The sequence below is a fragment of the Sus scrofa genome, chromosome 7 (assembly GCF_000003025.6).
Source record: "Sus scrofa isolate TJ Tabasco breed Duroc chromosome 7, Sscrofa11.1, whole genome shotgun sequence".
Lineage (NCBI taxonomy): Eukaryota > Metazoa > Chordata > Mammalia > Artiodactyla > Suidae > Sus > Sus scrofa.
The window spans coordinates 117667248-117688001 of NC_010449.5; the positions used below are offsets into that span (position 1 = coordinate 117667248).

Consider the following 20754-nt stretch of genomic DNA (forward strand, 5'->3'; position numbering starts at 1 on the left):
TAGTAAGTCTGACATGATTGGTTTCTACCAGGATGCCTTTTGAGTTCAAGACTAGCATCCCAACCTATGAGTCAGAGAGAATTATAAACCTTTTGGTAGAAAAGTTCACATAATAGGATGAATACTTTTTAATATCTGTTATAATTAGAAAGTTACTGAATATTTTTAACAAACTGACTTTACAGTATAGGAATAAATAATCAATCCCTATGGGCCTTTTCCAGTTCTGAAAATCCCATAATTTCCAGAATCACATTGAACGAGAAGTCAGTTTAGTTTTTGGCATATATATTTCATTTCTTTAAGTAATGTAATCTGAATATAACCGCACTATTTTTCTTTTTTTTTTTTTAGTGGCCATACCTGCAGCTAATGGCCTGGTATTGAGTCCAAGCTGCAACTCTGACCTATGCCACAACGGCTACAATGCCGGATCCTTTTAACCCACTGTGCTGGGGATTGAACCTGAGCCACCACAGTGACAATGCTGAATCCTTAATCCACCGTGCCACAGTGGGAACTCCTTGCACTACTTTTTTGTGTGGCAAAATACCCACAACATAAATTACTATTGCAACCATGCTAAAGTGTACAATCCAGTGGCACTAAGTACATTCGTGATACTGTCCACTCATCACCACTCTGGCTCCAGAGCTCCCCCAGCCCCAGTAGGAACCCGGTACCCGTGAAGCAGTCAGTCCCTCATTACCTCCTTCCCCCCAAGCTCCTAGTCTCTATGGATTTGTCTATTCTGGGTATTTTATAGAAATGGAATTATACACTCTATAGCCTTTTGTGTCTGGCTTCTTTAACTTAGCATGTTTTCAAGGTTCATTCCTATTGTAGCATTATTGGAGTTCTCTGGTGGCTTAGTGGTTAAGGATATGGCATGGTCACTGCTGTGGCTCAGATTGCTGCTATGTCCAAGGTTTGATCCTCAGCCTGGAGAACTACCATAGGCCATGGGTGCCAGCAAAAAAGAAAAACACAAAAGAAAGAGACTTGAGTGACCGGTTCATAAAAGAGGATATCCAAATGATCAACCAGTATGTTGAAAAGGGCGGGAAAGTCATTAATCATCAGAGAAATGCAAATGAAAACTACAATAAGATTCCATTATGAGGGAGTTCCCGTCGTGGCTCTGTGGTTAACGAGTCTGACTAGGAACCATGAGGTTGCAGGTTCGATCCCTGGCCTTGCTCAGTGGGTTAAGGATCTGGCGTTGCCATGAGCTGTGGTGTAAGTTGCAGATGTGGCTCGGATCCCACGTTGCTGTGGCTCTGGTGTAAGGCGGTGGCTGCAGGTCTGATTCGACCCCTGGCCTGGGAACCTCCATGTGCCGCAGGAGCAGCCCAAGGAAATGGCAAAAAAAAAAAAAAAAAAAAAAAAAGATTCCATTATGATGCTAGCCTTTGGCTGAAATCACATTCATTGATGATACCAAGTGTTGATAAGGATGTGGATCAAATGGAAGGCACGTAGAGAATAGAATACTGATGGGTACTCTCCCTTTGAAAACCACTTGGGGGTACTTTCTAAAGGCAAATATGGATATACACATGATCCAGCAATTCCGCTCCTGGGAATATACCCAAGAAAGATGAATGCTTATATCTGCAAAAAGACACATACGCAAATACTCAGAGTGGAGTTCCCATTGTGGCACAGTGGAAGCAAATTCGACCAGTAACCATGAGGTTTCGGGTTTGATCCCTGGCCTCGCTCAGTGGGTTAAGGATCCGGTGTTGCCATGAGCTGTGGTGTAGGTCGCAGACGTGACTCAGATCTGACATTGCTGTGGCTGTGGTGTAGGCTGGCAGCTACAGCTCTGATTCGACCCCTAGCCTGGGAACTTCCATAAGCCGCAGGTGCAGCCCTAAAAAGTCAAAAAAAGAAAAGAAAAAAAAAAGAATACTCAGAGCAACTTTTCTCACAAAAGCCTCAAACTAGAAGCAACCTAAATAATCATGGAACAGGAGAAAGGTATACTGTGGTATCTACAATAGGAGAAAGATATATTGTCGTAGCGGAGAGCATCGCATAGCAACGAAGAAGAGTGAACTGGTACCTTTGCCAGTGTGGAGGCGCCAAGGAAGAAAGGAGCTCAGCATGTTCAAGGAAAAGAAGAGATGCCATTAGAGTTGGAATTAAAACAGCCAGGAAAGAGGAAGAGTTCGAGATACGGTTGGAGAGAGAATCAAAGGCCAGGTCATTCAGGGCCTTGTAAGCAACTGTTTGGTTTTACCCTAAGAGCAAAGAGAAGTCATTAAACTCAGTATGTGTGTATGTATGTATTTTGCTTTTCAGGCCCATACCTGCGGCATATGGAGGTTCCCAGGCTAGGGGTAGAATCGGAGCTATAGCCACTGGCCTACACCACAGCCACAGCAATGCCAGACCCGACCTATACCACAGCTCACGGCCACGCTGAATCCTTAACCCACTGAGCGAGGCCAGGGATCGAACCCACAATCTCATGGTTCCAGTTGGATTTGTTTCCGCTCTGCCACAATGGGAACGCCTGTTTATTTATTTATTTCTTGCCGAGCTAAGCCAGGGATCGAGCTTGCACCACAGCAGCCACCCAAGCAGATGCAGTGACAATGCCAGATCCTTAATCTGCTGTGCCACAGAGAACTGCACTATATTATTTTCACTTTGCTTTCTTTTTGCTCTTTAGGGCCACACACACAGCAAATGGGGATTCCCAGGCTAGGGGTCAAATCGGAACTACAGCTGCCGGCCTACACCACAGCCACAGAAACTCGGGATCTGAGCTGCATCTCTGACCTACCCCACAGATCAGGGCAATGCCGGATCCTTGACCCATTGAGCAAGGCCAGGGTCTAACCGAGTCCTCATGGATACTAATCAGATTTGTTTTTGCTGAGCCAAGATGGAAACTCCCACCCTCGTTCTTTCTCAGCAGTTGGTGGAGGGCAGGTGCTGGGGTAGCTCAAGGCTGCTGCGATAAGGCATCTCAGCAGCAGCTGGAAGGAGTGGGCCGGGGCTCCAAGGACAGTGCATGGCTGACACAATGCAGATGTTGTCTCAACTAATACACTGGTAATTGGCTTTCTCTCATCTCCACTTCCCTGCTCATACTCTATCCTTAAATTGTATCCTTAAACATTGGGGATTTGTTGACAGCTCATTACTCAATTGTGAAATAGGAGTTGGGTTAGACTGTATTGGCCAGGTTTATGTAAGGCCCTTCTAGAACTGAAACAGGATTCCAAGACATGATTGGGGTTTTTTTTTTGTTTTTCTTTTTTTTCTGTCTTTTGTCTTTTTAGGGCCGCACCTGAAGCATATGGAGGTTCCCAGGCCAGGGACTGAATCGGGAACTACAGTCGCAGGCCTACGCCACAGCCACAGCAACATGGGATCCGAGCCGCATCTGCAGCCTACACCACAGCTCATGGCAATCCTGGATCCTTAACCCACTGAGTGAGGCCAGGGATCAAACCCAGTTGGGTTCCTTAACCACTGAGCCATGACAGGAGCTCCTAAAACACGATTGTTGCTCTCAGAATTTGTTTATTATTTTCTCTTTTGTTATTTGTTTATTTTTTGGCTGCCCTGAGGCATATGGAGTTCCCAAGACCAGGGATCAGATCTGAGCTGCAGTCTCAACCTAACCTGCAGCTGTAGCAACATGGGCTCTTAACCCACTGTGCTGGGTAGGGGATCAAACCTGCATTCCAGGGCTCCCAAGAAGCCACAGAGTTGGGCCACAGCAGGAACTCCGCTTTCAGAACTTATAACCTCTGTCTCCAGCCCTGACTTCTCTCCTTACCTCCTGGAGTATGTTTCCAATAGCCTGATTGACTTTTTTTTTTTTAATGAAAAATGCATTAATTCATTAATTTAGTAGAACTTTAGTTCTAGTCTGTTCTGAGAACTAAGTACACAGGACAAGCAAGAATATTTGAACAGTCTAATCAAAGAGACAAATATGAACACTGATAAAGTATAATACAGCGTTCTTTGGTCTCAGTGTTAAGAAAATTGTCTGAGTTCCCGCTGTGGCAAAGTGGGTTAATGATCTGTCTTTTCTCTGGCGGTGTTGGCTTGATTCCTGGGTTGGTGCAGTGGGTTAAAAGATCCTTAATTGCTGTAGCTGTGGCATCATCAAAGGTTGCAGTTCTGGCTCAGATTTGATCCCTGACCCAGAAAGTTCCATACGCCATGGGGGCAGCTATAAAAGGGAAAAAAGAGGAGTTCCTGTCGTGGTGCAGTGGTTAATGAATCGACTAGGAACCATGAGATTGTGGGTTCGATCCCTGGCCTTGCTCATTGGGTTAAGGATCCAGCGTTGCCGTGAGCTGTGGTGTAGGTCACAGACGTGGCTTGGATCCCGTGTTGCTGTGGCTCTGGTGTAAGGCAGTGGCTACAGCTCTGATTAGACCCCTAGTCAGGAACCTCCATATGCCACAGGAGCGGCCCTAGAAAAGGCAAGAAGACAAAAATAAATTAATTAATTTAAAAAAAAAGGGAAAAAAGAAAAGATTCCTATCGCATCTTCTTGGGGAAATTAAGACCATCCTGAAGATAAAACTCAAGGCTGAATAGGAGGAGTTCCCGTCGTGGCTCAGTGGTTAACCAACCCGACTGGCATCCGTGAGGACGTGGGTTCCATCCCTGGCTTCACTTGGTGGGCTAAGGATCCTGCGTTGCTGTGGCTGTGGTGTAGGCTGGCAGCTGCAGCTCTGGTTTGATCCCTAGCCTGGGAACCTCCATATGCCTCAGGTGAGGCCCTAAAAAGACCAAACAAGAAAAAAAAAATCTCTCAGAAAGGCTTCAGGTCTCAGGTCAAAGGTTCGCTCCTCTGAGAGTCCTAGTCTGACCACCCTATCTAAAGTTGAACTGTCTCCTGATTTATGTTATTCATGGTACTTATTACAATTTATAATTCCCTTATCTGTTCATGTGCTTTTTCAAAAATGTATTTTATTGTAGTTGATTTACATTATTAGTTTCTGGTGTATAGCAAAGCGATTCAGTTTTATATATAATATATATACATGTGTACGTATTTGTGTGCGTGTGTGTATGTATATATTCTTTTTCATATTCTTTCCATTACGGTTTATCACAGGATACTGAATACTGAATACTGTGTTATACAGTAGGAACTTGCTGTTTATCCATTTTGTATGTCATAGTTTGCATCTGCTAATCCCAAACTCCCAGTCTATCCCTGCCCTACTTCTCCTCCCCCATGGCAACAGCAAGTCTGTTCCTTGTCTGTGAGTCTGTTTCTGTTTCATAGATAAATTAGTGTCATATTTCATATTCCACACACGAGTGATATCATATGGTATTTGCCTTTCTCGTTCTGACTTACTTCATTTAGTATGCTAATCTTTACGTCCATCCATGTTGCTTCAAATGGCATTATGTCGTTCTTTATGACTGAATAGTATTCCATTGTGTGTGTGTGTGTGTGTGTGTGTGTGTGTGTGTACACACACATATATATATAGTATATATATTTAGTGTATATATATATATATATATATATATATATAGTATATGTACTACAGCTATACAGTATAGCTCAGGCCAGGGAGTCAGATCTGAGCCACACCTGTGGCAACCCTGGATCCTTTAACCCACGGTGCCAGGCTGGGGATCACACCTGTGTCCTGGTGCTATAGAGACGCTGCCTTTCCAGCGTGGTATAGGCCACATTGGGAACGCCTATACCTCAGCTTCTTTATCTTTTCATCAGTGATGGACGCTTAGGTTGCTTCCATATCTTGGCTACTGCAAATAATGCTATGGACACTGGGGTGCATATATCTTTTGGATTTAGTTTTGTCTGGATCTATGCCCAGGAGTGGGCTTGCTTGTTCATGTGTTTTATCTGCTCCCAAAACAGTAGAAGGTAAGAACTAAGTGGGACACTGATCTTAGTATTTTTCACAGTGGAAAGTCACCGTAGCTTCGCAGTGTGATGGTGCACGGCAGGCAGGCAGTGATGGCGGTAATAATGTGTCCTCATCATCTGCCTCTCACTTCACTTTCTAGCTTCATTTCCATCATTCCCCACAACGGACTTTGTAGTTGCTACTTCAAAAGTTTCCCTTTCTTGGGAGTTCCCATTGTGGCTCAGCAGAAACACATCTGACTAGCATCCAAGAGGTCACAGGTTCGATCCCCAGCCTTGCTCAGAGGGTTAAGGACCCCGAGTTGCCATGAGCTGTGGTGTAGGTGACAGCTGCAGCTCAGATCCCACATTGCTATGGCTGTGGTGTAGGCAGGCAACTATAGCTCCAATTCGATCCCTAGCCTGGGAACCTCCATATGCCATGGGCGTGGCCCTCAAAAGAAAAAAGTTTCCCTTTCTCCAAATGAACTTTGAATTATTTGGGAGTTCCCTGGTGCCTTGTGTTTAAGCCTCCAACACTGGCACTGCTGTGGTGTGGGTTTGATCCCTGGCCTGGGATCTTTCACATGCCATAAGTGCAGCCACAAAATAAATAAACAAATAAAATTACATGCACTTTTTCTTCCCCTGCCATGCCAGGGACAGGATGGATAACCTGCTGAGCCACACGAGAACTCCCAGCTTTTCTCTCTTCAATTGTGTCTTCTACATGACATGCTCTTCCTCCTCCTCCTGTCCTAGCTTTTCTATCAGGACTTTTTTTTTTTTTTTGGCGTACCTGTGGTATGTGGAAGTTTCCTGGCTACGAAAAGAACATGCCAACAGCAGCAACCCGAGCTGCTATAGTGAAAACACATATTCACCATATTTACCAAGTAACATGGTATTAGCACATTCTAGGTACTAAATAAATATTCTTTGGTTGTGCTGTCTTCCTGCCTCACTCTATGGAAGGCAGAAACAAAAATGGTGCAACTGAAGATGGAAAGCGTGGAGGTTTAACATGCATCTTGTCCTCACTGCCTGCTGAGACACCAGGCAGAGGACAGTTATAAGCTCAAGAAGTTCCCTCTCTTTAATTCATAAAGTACATCATCAGTACCTGTCTTTATGAGCAATTTTTAAATACATGTATATATATATTGATTTTTAGGGTCACGCCTGCAGCACATGTAAGTTCCCAGGCTAGGGGGGCGAGTTGTAGCTACAGGCCTATGCCACAGCCACAGCAATGCGGGATCTGAGCTGCATCTGCCACCTACACTATACCTCATCCAACACCAGATCCCTGACCCACCAAGCAAGGCCAGGGATCGAACCTACATCCTTATGGATACTAGTCAGATTCATCTCCGCTGCTCCACAAGGGGAACTCCCAGGACCTGGCCTTAATATTTTGATATAACAGGATCTCAGATTTTCAATTTTTTTTTTTTTTTTTTTTTTTGCTTTTTTAGGGCTGCACCCAAGGCATATGGAGGTTCCCAGGCTAGGGCTTGAATCAGAGCTGCAGCTGACAGCCACAGCCACAGTAATGCCAGATCTGAACCAAGTCTATGACCTACACCACACAGCTCATGGCAACGCCAGATCCTTAACCCACTGAGCAAGGCCAGGGATCAAACCTGCAACCTCATGGTTCCTAGTCAGATTTGGTTCCGCTGCACCACGATGAGAACTCCAAGATGTTCAAAATTTTAAGGTCAGGTCTACCACTGGGCCCCCAACTAAAGCCACCTTGATGACAAGAGGGTAAAGGAATAAATAGAATTGAGAATCAAACACGTCTGTCTCTAGATCATTGCCGTTTAATAGAAACGAGCGCCACATATATAATTCAAATTTTTCTAGTAGCCACACGTTGAAAAGCAAAAACAGGAAAAACTGTCATATTTTCTACAATGCAATAATTATAAAAACACAATATAAAAAATTGTCAGGTTTTTCACATTCTTTTGTTCATACTAAGATCTCTGAAATCCGTGTGTAATTTATACTCACAGCACATCTTAAACGGACTAGCGTCATCTCAAGTGCTCAAAAGACACATGTGGCTACCCTCCTGGACAATTCGGGTTTAGTGCCCATGCTCTTCCCACTGACAGAGCCTTTAGAAGGCTAGTCCCACTAGATAGCAGTGAAAACAGGGAAATCCTTTGTCAAACAGGATTCCTGAGGATGTACAAATGCATAGTGATATAAAGAATTCAGAACTTTCCTTTGTTTGATTCCTTCCCTCCCCGCCATCAACCTTCTTTGTGACACTTTGGAACGCTTCCTAAATTCGAAAAAGTAAGGAATGTCAGAGTCAAGTCTGTCTCAGGCACTCTTTATCAAACTTCTGCTGGAGGTGGGGAGGAAACTCCCAGATCCCACCCCAGGGCTAGAAAGAGCTACCAAACACCTCTGGGAAACTACCAGCGAAAGGGCCTTGGCTAAAATCCCAAGGATCACTGCTGTCTCGGCTTCCATTGAATGACAGCTTTATCAGTGAGTTCCAGTGCACCAACAGTTACAGAGATAAAATTAGCTCTTGTTCCCGAATCCTCTGTCCTCAGAGTACTACTCATTCAACAGATATTTCCTGAGAGCCTGCGTACATATCGGTGGACAGAAAAGCTCCAAAGTTCCGGGTAGGGGGAACCGAATCCAGTGGAATAGGAGGGAGTCGCAGTAACATCCCTGCGCCCTCTGTCCCCGGCTGTGCCAAGCACCCACCCCTCTTGCATTACAGCATTAAAGAGGTGCCACTGCCCTCGGAAGCAAGCATAACTCTCACTTTGCAGACAAGTACAAAGCGGATGAGTAGTTTGTTACAACCCAAGTGGCCCTGTCCTGAGCCTCGCGCTCGGCGGGCACCTCTCGGGGGCACGCGTGGGCGCCTCGATCTCCTCCAAGAGCCTCAGCCGACGCCGCCCGAGGGACAGCGCAGCCGCCGCGACCCCGGGCGGCGAGAACGGCCGGACCTCACAAGGCGCCGGAAGCGGCGCCTCTCTGGGCTCTCCCTCGCGCCGTCCATGCGCATCGCCCCCGTGGGCGACGACAGCGGTCCGACTCGAGCGACGCCCCGCCGCCGGGAGGGTTCCGCACCGCTTCCACCGCTCCCTGACACCGCCAAGGAAGCCGACAGGATTGGGGCGTAAATCGCCAGAGCGCCGGCCGGCGCGGGAACTACCTTTCCCGTGGGGCTTCGCGGCGGCGGGCCGCTGTTGCGCAGGCGCACGCACGGCGTGCGTGGCGGCGTCAGCGGTTCTAGAACGTTGCTGTGGTAGCGCTCGGGCGCCATGTTAGGACGAAGGGGAAGGAGGAGAAGCGCTTAAAGCGGCGGGAGCGGGTGCGGGAGTGGGGTTGGACCCAGGGCTGAGGCAGGCCCCCCCTCCCTCCCGCCTCAGTGGATCATGCCCAGGGCGGCAGCGGCGGCGGTTGCGGGGGGGAAGTGACTGGGCGGTGCCGGCGCAGGAGACGATGCCGTTGTAAGTGATTTGTATTCTGTTTTCTCTCGCACGCCGGCGGGGCCCGGGGGGCGTCAGGGGAGGGGGAGGGGGCGCGCGAGCCGGGCCCTCGCCCCGTGGGGGAGGCAGGCGGGACTGGGGCTCTTCCTGTTTCCTTTCCTGCTCGCCGCCGCACTTCCCCTTCTGCTCGGTTCCCGCTTCCCCCCACCCCTTCCTGGCTTCGGCGGCCGTCGGGCCGGGGGCTTTCCTCTTCCGGAAGGGCCGGAGGCACCTCCAACGCTGCTGCTCCCACTTCTCCGCTAAAAGGAAGGGGGTAAAAAACCCCCAGTGTCGGGGAGGAAGGCCCTGCTCCTCGCGGGGTCTGCATGCGCGGCGGGCTCGCCCCCCGGAGCCTCTCCGGCCCAATTCTCTGCCTGTGTTCCCGGCCTGCGTTTCCCGTTTCCAAGGTGCCTACATCGTGCGCCGCTGTTAATCCACTTCCACGTCTGAGCTTGATGAGCACTAGTTAAAAACCCAATTTTGAGCGTTGAGTCCCACGGTTTGAATTCCTCCCCCGCCCCAGTCCCCCACTCCCTGGCTTTTCAGCCGTCGGGAAAGGGGCACTTTCCAGGGTGCCCCCTCGAAAGGCGTTGCAATTACGACTTGCTCTCCCTATTTTGTTTTCATAGGGTAGCCGGATATCATCCTGCTTCCTCCTCTATCGAGTGGTACTTTGTGTTTTTCTGATTGTGCACTGAAAGCTAGTCCAGCTATGTCTTCTAATCTCACTAGGCCTACATTTATACTTTCTTTCCCTTGTAGGGTCTTTAAAAAGTTTTCTTTTTTCCTCTCAGAGAACGGGATGTAATGTGAGAACTCATTGTTGGGATGGAAAGATTACAGTCTTTTTTTTCCTGCGTTTATACGGCAGCGTAGAGGCCTGAATAGTGAGACTGCATTTCTTCCGTGTTTGAGGATTCACGTGTAAGAGATGAGGGGTCGAGTTCTCTTCTTTGTAGCCCCAAAACGAAGCATGAATTCATCCTTGACGTTTTACTTAAATGCAGAATAAAGATTTTATGGTTTCTAGACACCTAGTGTAGCACCTAAGCCTTTTTTTTTTTTTAAGTAAAAACTTCTTTTCTGCAAATAGCGCTGATCGTACAGTTTTACTTGTGTGTGTGTGTATGTGGGTGTACGTCTCTCTTTACAGGTGAGGCTCTTTGATACAGATTTTAAAGACATCTGTCACTTTTTACATGATGTTTTAAAAAGGAATTTCATGCTCCTTCCTCCCCCCCCCGTCATTTTTTGAGAGGCATATCAACAGATTATTTCTGTAATGAGAATATTTGTTAGTTTCAATTAAACATACCGAGAAAGTCGTAATCTGCAAGGTCGCTGTTTATTGATTTATTTTATGGAACGATAAAAAATTTACTAGAGAACTGAATCTGAGCAAGATTTTTGTGGCGTTTTTCAATTCAGCAATTAAAGCTAAAGTGACATTTAACACAGAAGTCACATTTTATTGCTTTTTGAAAAGGGACTTTTTTTCTGATAATCATGTCACTATTAAAAATTGATCAGTAGCAGGAATGTATGCCTTAAAAAGCTTTAATGAAGAAATAACTTGTATCTTACAAGAAATTAAATGTACTTTGATACCTACTTTTCCCCAGCATTCTTTGGGGAAGGGAGGTATTCATTTCCTTTAGAAACCTGAGTGTTTCAAATTCTTTGGAAGTTAGTTCAAATGTTTAAGATGGAAGACAAAGTGAAGACAGAAGGTTTTCACACAGGGATATTGCCTGTCTACTGTATTTCTTGAAATGTGAACAACATGGCCAGTTTTTCATTGGCTGTCCTTATTTTTAACTGTAAGTGTATTACAGTACTTTTTAATTTAATTTTTACTTGATATTGGAGTATAGTTGATTTACAGTGTTGTATTAGTTTCAGGCGTATAGCAGCGTGATTCAGATTTTTATATATATATATATCTATAAATATCGTCCTTTTAAAGAAAACAACAAAAAGGCCAAAGACTGCCTAGTTAAATAGGCCCTTACTAATTTACTTTATTTGTTTTTCACGTTCTGGTGTCATTAATTTGTTTCTTTGAGGTTCAGAATTTTGATTTCCAGGCTGTATATTGTGTTTGACTTCCACTGTCATGTTTGGAATGGCTGTTAAATTTGTTTCAGCAGGTGGGGTTAAGGTACAGACAATGTGCGAGTTGTCAGAATGGATGAAATGAAAACAGATTATTGAATTTAGGTCGTTACAAAACATTGTGAACAAGTCTCCATGTATTGTATAAAAGCATATGTAATTTCACATATAATTTTGAAAGGTTGGTCTGGAAAGCCATGGTGATGAGGAAGCTTCCAGAAATTTTGAGTCTTAGGATCCATCAATACAGGATTTTTCCTGTTGATACTATTGGCATTTTAGGCTAATAATTCCTGGCAGGGAGCTATCCTATGTATTATAAGGTGTTTAAAAGCATCCCTGACCTGTACTAAATTTCAGGAGTCTCACTCCCCAACTCCTTGGTACTGATAACCAAAAATATTGTCAGATATTGTCAGGTGTATGTGAGGCCAAAAGCTTGTTGAAAACCATTGCATTAATATAAATTTTGTATTCCAGTTTATGCCCCTGTGCTGGTCAGATGATTATTTCGTCAGTTCAGTGCTGGCTATCGCACTGGTAATATAAAGATTTTAAGGAAAGTAAACATTATCAGTGACTTAGCATTCATGCCACATTTGTAGAATGACCTTAGTGGGGAAGAGATATTTGGCAAGACTTGGAGAGACAGTAGTGTTTCTTCTAAGCGTATGTGGGAATGTCCCCAAAAAAGAAGGAATTGGAGCAGTTTCATGTAGTGTTAAGAGGTAGAATTAGGACTATTTTTGATGGATAGTAATGTTGTGTAGCAGCGATTCTCAGAGTGTGACCTATAGAAGCCTGGGCATTGGGGGTCCTTGACATCCTTTTAGGGAGGTCATAAAATAGAAACTTTTTATAAATATTGAGATCGGGAGTTCCCGTCGTGGCTCAGTGGTTAACGAATCGACTAGGAACCATGAGGTTGCGGGTTCGATTCCTGGCCTTGTCAGTGGGTTAAGGATCCGGCGTTGCTGTGAGCTGTGGTGTAGGTTGCAGATGCGGCTCGGATCTGGCATTGCTGTGGCTCTGGTGTAGGCCAGCGGCTACAGCTCGGATTAGACCCCTAGCCTAGGAACCTCCACGTTCCGAGGGAGTGGCCCTAGAAATGGCAAAAAGACAATAATAATAATATTGAGATCATTATGTCTGTTTTAGTCTGTTGACATTTGTACCAATGGTAGAAAAGCAGTGGAGCGAAATGCTGCTCATGCTTTAGGAAGAATCAAGGCAGAGGCACTGATTTCTAATTGTCATAGTAAACTTGACACCATACACACAGAATAAAAGGATTTGATGGAAGTTCCCATTGTGATGCAGCTGAAAAGACTCCGACTAGTATCTATGATGATGTGGGTTCGACCCCTGCCCTCACTCAGCTCAGTGGGTTAAGGATCTGGTGTTGCTTTCGAGCTGTGGTGTAGGTTACAGAGGTGGCTCGGATCCTGCGTTGTGGTGGCAGTGGTGTAGGCCGGCAGCTGTATCTCTGATTTGACCCCTAGCTTGGGAACCTCCATTTGCCGTGAGTTTGGCCCTAAAAAGCAAAAAAAAAAGAAGGCTTTGATGAAGCAGTAAAAATAGGAATTTTATAATGTCTTGACTCTTGACTTTGTCTTTTAATGATGTTATGACAAAATGGGAAGTATACCTAAAGCTGTGTGTGGAAAAAGTAGGATGGTTGTTTTGTGAAGAGCACATGTGTGATTGATTTGTGAGCTAAGCTAGTGCTTTTCTTATGAAGCTCTATTTTTACCTGAAAGAAAGAACAAGTGATGAGCTATGGATTTTCATACCTGAGTGCTTGGCATTTACTTGAAAAATGGAGCTTGTCTCTTTAAGGAAAAAAACTGACTGTATTTGTGGCCAGTGATAGAATGTGAGCTTTCAAACAAAAATTGGAATTTTGGAATGCCTCTTTCTGCCATTGTGAACTTGACAGCCTCCCAATAATTGTTTCTGGTTAGATCGATGGTGATATTAATGAGTTTTTTGATCTTGTGTAATTGTCAGCATTTGGAAGATATGCATAATGTACAGTGAACCCCCGTTTTCCAAACCACTGATCGTGGTAATCTTCCACCAGTTTTGCATTGGTCAGAGGTATTTAAAGTGCCAGGTGGACCAGTGGGTTTTAATGCAAGAGTACAAAGGGTTTTTTGATGTGGTTTCTGATTTTATATTATAACTAATCTTTAAGAACTTGCCACTTGTGGCAATTCATTGTAATGCCAAAGAATATTCGCGATTATTTGAAAAGGCTATTAAAATACTCTTTCTAGTTATACTGGTGTAACATCAGGTTTTCTCCCTGTGTATTTACCAAAACAGCTTATCAAAAGAGATTGAATGCAGAAGCAGATATGGGAAGCTGTCTTTAAACCAAAATTAAAGAGTTTTGCAAAAGTGTAAAGTAGTGCTGTCCTTCTTACTTTTTTTGTTTTGCAGAATGGTTGAATTTTTTTGGCCACGCCTGTGGCATGTGGAAGTTCCTGGGCCAGGGATCGAACCTGTGCCACAGCAGCTTTTGGCAGTGTCGGATCCTTAGACCTCCTGAGCCACCAGGGAACTTCCTAGAAAATAGTTTTTTTTAAAAAATAGTTAATCTATGTTAACATGTAATAGATATATTGTTTCTTAAATGAATAAACATTTAAAAAATTCCACAGCTGTAATTTCCAATGCAGTAAATACTGTCAGACATAATCCGTATAAATGACAGCTCTTTGGGGTCCTCCATAAATTTTAATTGTAAGAGTCCTGGGAAGAGGAATTCCCGTTATGGCTCTGCGGTTAGTGAACCCCACTAGCATCCATGAGGATTCGTGTTCCAGGCTCCACTCAGTGGGTTAAGGATATGGTGTTGCCCTGAGCTGTGGTGTAGGTCACAGGTGCAGCTTGGATCCCGAGTTGCTGTAGCTCTGGTGTAGGCAGGAGACTGTAGCTTGGATTCAACCCAAGCCTGGGAACCTTCATATGCCGCAGGTGCAGCCCTAAAAAGACAAAAAGACCAGAAAAAAAAAAGAAAAAGAATTCTAAGAGTCCTAAGACTGCTGCTGTATAGTGTAGTAACAGCTGACAGCTGTCTCTGCAGCATCTTGATGGAGGAATGGACACACATGATTTAAAGACATTTTTTGTTGTCAATGAAAAACTGTATTAGATAATCTTTGAGAAAGGTAGGTTCTGGAGTTTGCATTATGGCGCAGTGGAAACAGACCCTACTAATACACATGAGGACTCGGTTAGATCCCTGGCCTTGCTCAATTTATCAAGGATCCAGAGTTGCTGTGGCTCAGATTTGACCCCTAGCCTGGGAACTTCCATATGATGCAGGTGCAGCCCTAAAAAGCAGGAAAGAAAAGGAAAAAAAAAGAAAAAAGAAACGTAAGTTCTGAGAGATTTTGATTCTCAGATTTAAAAATTTAGAGATTTTTGTAATGAGTTGTTTACTGCTAAATAAATGTTGTTTATTGTTTTGAAATGTGAATATTTTACCTTAACCATTTTTGCAGTTCATGTTTTTTGATGGAGAAGTTGGGAGGGACAGTATTGAATTTGAATAAATTTATAAGCTTATCCATTCCTATTCCCTGACTGACCCCCCTAATCCCGCCCCCCCCAAAGCCTTCTGGCTTGAAAACATAACTTTTAAATGTTGTGATTCACCAGAATAATTCTATCCTTGGTAACTAAGCTACTTTAATATTACAATTAAATTTCACCTTCAGTTGCTTTTAGGCAGGTTTATAAAAACTGCTTTCAGGAGTTCCCATTGTAGCTCAGCGGTTATGAACCTGATTAGCATCCATGAGGACTCGGGTTCAATCCCTGGCCTCCCTCAGTGGGTCAGGGATCTGGTGTTGCTGTGAGCTGTGGTGTAAGCCGGTGGCTACAGCTCTGATTGGACCCCCAGCCTGGGAAACTGCATGTGCCGTGAGTGCCGCCCTAAAAAGACAAAACAAACCTACTTTCAGGCCAGTTGGAGTCCCAGATATTTTTTCTCTTTTTTGTTTTTGTTTTTTGTTTGTTTGTTTTTCTTTTTAGGTCCACACCCATGGTATATAGAAGTTCCCTGGCTAGGAGTCAAATCAGAGCCGCAACTGCCAGCCTACACCATAGCTACAGCAACATAGGATCCAAGCCACTTCTGCAACCTACGCCACAGCTCAGCATCCTTAACCCACTGAGCGAGGCCGGGTAACGAACCCACATCCTCATGGATACTAGTTGGGTTCATAACCAGCTGAGCCGCAACGGGAACTCCCTCTTCTCTTTTTTGGTTGGGTGGGAGAAACATGTCCTTTATATGTTCATTGTTTTGACTATTCAGCACCTTCTAGGATTTTTAGTGACTCGATGTGGGATCAGTTCTCACACTAGGGATCACAGCAGTGAAAGTGCCAAACCATAGCCACTAGACCACCGGGAACTCCCGAACAGCTTTTAAGTAATTGTACAGTTTTAGTTTATGATTTATAAAACAGCATTGTGGGAGATAATTAGTTCTCTTTGAAATAGGTTCTCTTTTGTCTGAAGTTCTTTTTTGTCTAAAGTCTTAAGGGTGCTAAGTTGTAGAATGGAGCTTAATTCAACTCTGGGTTCTGTGTTTTATTCTCATTTTAGGACTTTATCGTCTCCTAGGTACTTTGTTGGAAAACTGTGTTTCCTCAGCTCAGTTGGAGGTTTTGTTTTTGTTTTTTTTAAACATATCTTAAGTACAGTTAATTTTCAGTATCAAGTTTTATGGAAGATGGTTGATTTTTAATCTTGTGGCTTGTAGGTCTGCAGAATATTACAGAATTTTCATTTGTGAAAATTTAAGAATTGGAAGAAAAAAATGGAGTTTTTAAGTTAGATATCTTTTACCTTATTCCACTTCTGTTACAGAATTGCCTCTTAAATTTATATTCCCTCTATGTTTTGTTCAGATACCAGCTTCTTGCATTTTACAATAGTTTTTATAGTTTTTAAGTTATTATTTAAGAATAGTGTTCTTGTAGTTGCTGTCGTAGTTCAGTGGTAACAAACCCAACTAGTGTTCATGAGGATATGGGATCAACCCTGGCCTCGCTCAGTGGGTTAAGGATCTGGCATTGCCGTGAGCTGTGGTGTAGGTTGCAGATGGGTTCAAATCTGGCATTGTTGTGGCTGTGGTGTAGACTCACAGCTGCAGCTCTGATTTGACTCCTAGCCTGGGAACTTCCATATGCAGCAGGTGCAACACTGAAAAAAAAAAAAAAAAAAAGGCAGAAGGCAAGAATAGTGTTCCTGTCATTTTGGCTATTAGAAACATCTAAATTGCATTTCCTGGAGTTAACATGTATAATACTTTGTTTTAATACATTTTTAATCATTACTTTTTATTTACTTTTTCAGATTCTCTAGTTACGTTTCCTTCATTTTCAAGTTGTGGGTTTTTTTTTAAACTTCTAGCTTTCTTGGAGAGGGGCAAGGGGACACTTAGGAAGGAAGGAAAAATAACTTGGACATTGCTACAGTTGAGTAACAAGTACCTTTCTTCCGCATAATCAACCTTATATTTCCAAAGTTGGGCCTTGGGATTCATCACTGCTTCATCTGTGTTTGTGCTCCTGCTACTGCTTAATAATATTGTCTGGATGCTCTACCAGAAATACATATTTTAAGACTATAGTTTTTTTTAGAAAGGCCATAGTTAGGTTCTAAATATATTTAGTACCACTTATACAGGATGGCAGGTGAATTAGCTATCCTTAGAATAAATTCTTAGTGAATACATTGTCTTTTTTTTTTTTTTTTTTTTTTTTTTGTCTTTTTAGGGTCACGCCCACAGCATATGGAGGTTCTCAGGGTAGGGGTCAAATCAGAGCTAACGGCTGCCGGCCTACATCACAGCCACAGCAAAGCCAGATCCAAGCCGCATCTGCAGCCTACATACACCACAGCTCAAGGCAACGCCGGAACCCTAACCCAACTGAGCGAGCCAGGGATTGAACCTGCAGCCTCATGGTTCCTAGTTGGATTCCTTTCTGCTGCGCAATGATGGAAACTTCCACAAATATGTTCTCTTGACTCTATGCTTGACTCCACTAGTAAAATTAAGCTGCTAGTAAAGTTACTAGTCAAATTAAAATCTATGTTAAACTTGTGAAAGAGGAAATTGTGTTATTTCTGCTGAGAATTAATATTTAGTGCACATTCAGATAGAGAGATCCCATATTCCTACTCTGTTCAATGACCTTTTTTCCTGCTTAATTTGAATGGGCACATTATATTTAAAGTTAAGGCCTTTAAACAACAAATTATATACTGTGATTAGATTAAATGTTGTGATTTATCTGCTTGCTTCCAAAGAAGAATATCAAGTAAATTAAGTTTTCAGTTTTTGACTTCATTGACTAAAACTAGAAGAAATGATGGTGTTTTCTGTTGGCTAAGATCTGTACATTTTGAGGGGATTGACACCCCCCCTTTTTATGGCTGCACCCCCAGAATATGAAGTTGCTGGGCCTAGGGTTGAATCCAAGCTGCAACTGGGACAACACCAGATCCTTTAACCCACCATACTGGGCCAGAGATCAAACCCAAGCCTCTGAAGTGACCCAAGCTGCTGTGGTCGGATTCTTAACCCACTGCACCATGGTGGGAACTCCCAGTAAACCCTAATACCATGAGCCACCAATTGCCAGTGCCCACTGTAAGGAGGCAGGTGTTCATCAACAGTATGAGTTTCGTTTACATTAGAATGCAGAGTCATTCATATGAACTGTTTCGGAAGAACACCATTGACCATTTGCTGTTCTTTTCTTTGTGTGTTAGTCATCTGCATAGACTGCCCTTTCCCCCTTCTCTCTCTCAGTCAGTCAGAGCGCACACCTCCTTAACCTTTTCCTTGGGCATAGCCTTAGTTCTTTATTTCTGTAATATTCATTTTAAGCTTTCCCATTGTACTCATCTGTTCAAGGATCTGAATCCCAGAACAGATTTGAAATTAAGAGATTATTTCTGTCTTTCATATATGCAATTAGGATCTTATTTCAGTAAATTTCAGCCTAATAAATAACATACTTTATGGCAGAAATAAATGAGGAAAAGGTGCTTTTAGGAAAATTGGGTTGTTGAAGTTTGGTTACCTTGGATGCTTTACCAGTTTTCTAGAGCCAGAAATCATCATTTGCTTTGTGTTTACTAATCACAAAGCAGTACACTGAAAAATCCATTTTAGTTTTTATTTCATTTCTTTAATGTGTTTTGATTATCATAAACTAAAACGCTAGTAATCAAAAAGCTGGTAATCAGAAAGTTAAGTATTGTTTTAAATTGAACATTGTTTGGTGTTCCTTGCTGTTGGAGTGATTTTAGCCTCTTTACGATCACAAACTAATGGTGAATAGTAGAATTGGATGATTTTTCAACTTTTGTATGATTTCATAATATTTCGTTTTAAAACTAAATTAACAAATTGGGGCATTCCTGTTGTGACTCAAGTGGTTACAAACCTGGCTGGTATCCATGAGGATGCGGGTTCGATGCCTGGCCTCGCTTAATGGGTTAAGGATCTGATGTCATGAGCTGTGGCGTAGGTCACAGATGTGGCTCAGATCCTGCATTGCTGTGGCTGTGGTGTAGGCCAGCAGCTGCAGCTCTGATTCGACCCCTAGCCTGGGAACTTCCTTATGTTGCAGGTTCGACCCTAAAAAGCAAAAAAAAAAAAAAAAAGTAATTTAACATATTGAAACAAAATCTTATAAAATGAAGTTCTTGCATATCAGTTCTGCTTGGTGTGTTTCTATGCATGTATACACGTAATACACAAATAATTTTTTTCTTTTTTAAGGGCTGTACCCGTGGCATATGGAAGCTCCCAGACTGGGGGTTGAATTGGAGCTGTAGCCACTGGCCTACACCACAGCCTCAGCAACGCCAAATCTGAAACCCTCTGAGCCAGGCCAGGGATCAAACCTGCAAACTCAAGGTTACTAGGTGGATTCGTTTCCATGGTGCCACAATGGGAACGCCTACATAAATAATTTTTAAAAACACAAGGTTATATCTTGTGAAATGTGTAGAGGCGCTTCACCATAAGAGGTTATGATTATAGTCAGATGCCCGAGGCCATGTTCTGGCCCAGTGAACTGAAATAAGCCTTTCCTCTCTTTAGTTTCTTCATCCGTAAGGTGGAGTCAGTAGTAGTAGAGTCATCGGAAAATTGGGAATAATGTGAAGTGGTTGACACACTCCCTGGAATATGTTGACATTTCAATAAATACTGGTTCTTTCATAATGCTACAACTTTTTTTTTTCACCTGACATATTGTGGGCATCTTTCCATGCTACTGCATGTGATAACTACTTCATTCTTTTTATATGGCATAGTATTAAGTTGTAAGAATGTACTCTGCTTAGCCAGTTCTATATTATATTTATGGATATTTAGGTGGTTTCCAGTTTGTTAGTGCATTGTATACAGCACTCTATTGAACAACCTTGGATATCTTTTTGTGTTACGCCTATGAGAAGGGTCAAATTCCAGAATCTGGAGTCAAGAGAAGTATTTATTTACAAATAGCAAGCATGCCCTTTCTGTAAGGGATAATACTGGATAGACACTGCTCCTTTCAAGCTTATTGCTGTTGTACAGGATTTCGGGCCCATATTTGACCTGTCTTCGAATCCATTGTATTTCTACCCTAGGAGCAGCTGCAAATTTGTGCTGTGGTGTCATATTTTATATTTTAAAAATGGGTTGTAAGAGCTCCTGTTGTGGCTCAGTGGTAATGAACCTGATCTAATGTCCATGAGGATGCGGGTTTGATCCCTGGCCTCCCTCAGTGGGTTAAGTATCTGGCGTTGCCATGAGCTGCGGTGTAGGTCGCAGACATGACTTGGATCTGGTATTGCTGTGGCTGTGGTGTAGGCCAGCAGCTATAGCTCCAGTTATACCCCTAGCCTAGCCTGTAACTTCCATATGCCATAGGTGCAATGCCCCCCAAAAACAGGAAAAGGAGAAAAACCCATTTCACCGTGAACTTGAATTCATCTGTTCAGTGTCAAGTCCCCTGGCTGGTGCGGCCCTAAAAAGAAAAAAAATTTTTTTTGATGAATATTACCAGATTGCTCTTTAAGGTGCTCTCTCCAAGTTTACTTCCTTTGTACTGGAAAGAGTGCTCATTTTGTTAACTTACCAACACTTAAGGTTTATAATGTCTTTCATTTTTACCAGTTGTACATCAGCTTTGTTTTTATCCAATCTGGCAGAAAAAAAAAGGTTTA

At 43.3% G+C, this 20754-nt stretch overlaps 1 protein-coding gene across 8 annotated transcripts in view; it reads left to right on the forward strand.

The window, feature by feature from the left end:
• PAPOLA (poly(A) polymerase alpha) overlaps positions 8836-20754 on the forward strand; it is a 64266-nt gene continuing 52347 nt past the window's right edge. For 6 of the 8 annotated variants that reach the window (XM_021099685.1, XM_021099682.1, XM_021099684.1 and 3 more), the window contains exon 1: positions 9149-9369. In XM_021099685.1, the coding sequence (XP_020955344.1) occupies positions 9362-9369 (8 nt within the window). In that variant the 5' untranslated portion in view covers positions 9149-9361. Of the gene's footprint in view, positions 9370-20754 lie in introns of all 8 variants that reach the window. The other 2 variants (XM_021099683.1, XM_001929075.7) reach the window with 2 other exon arrangements.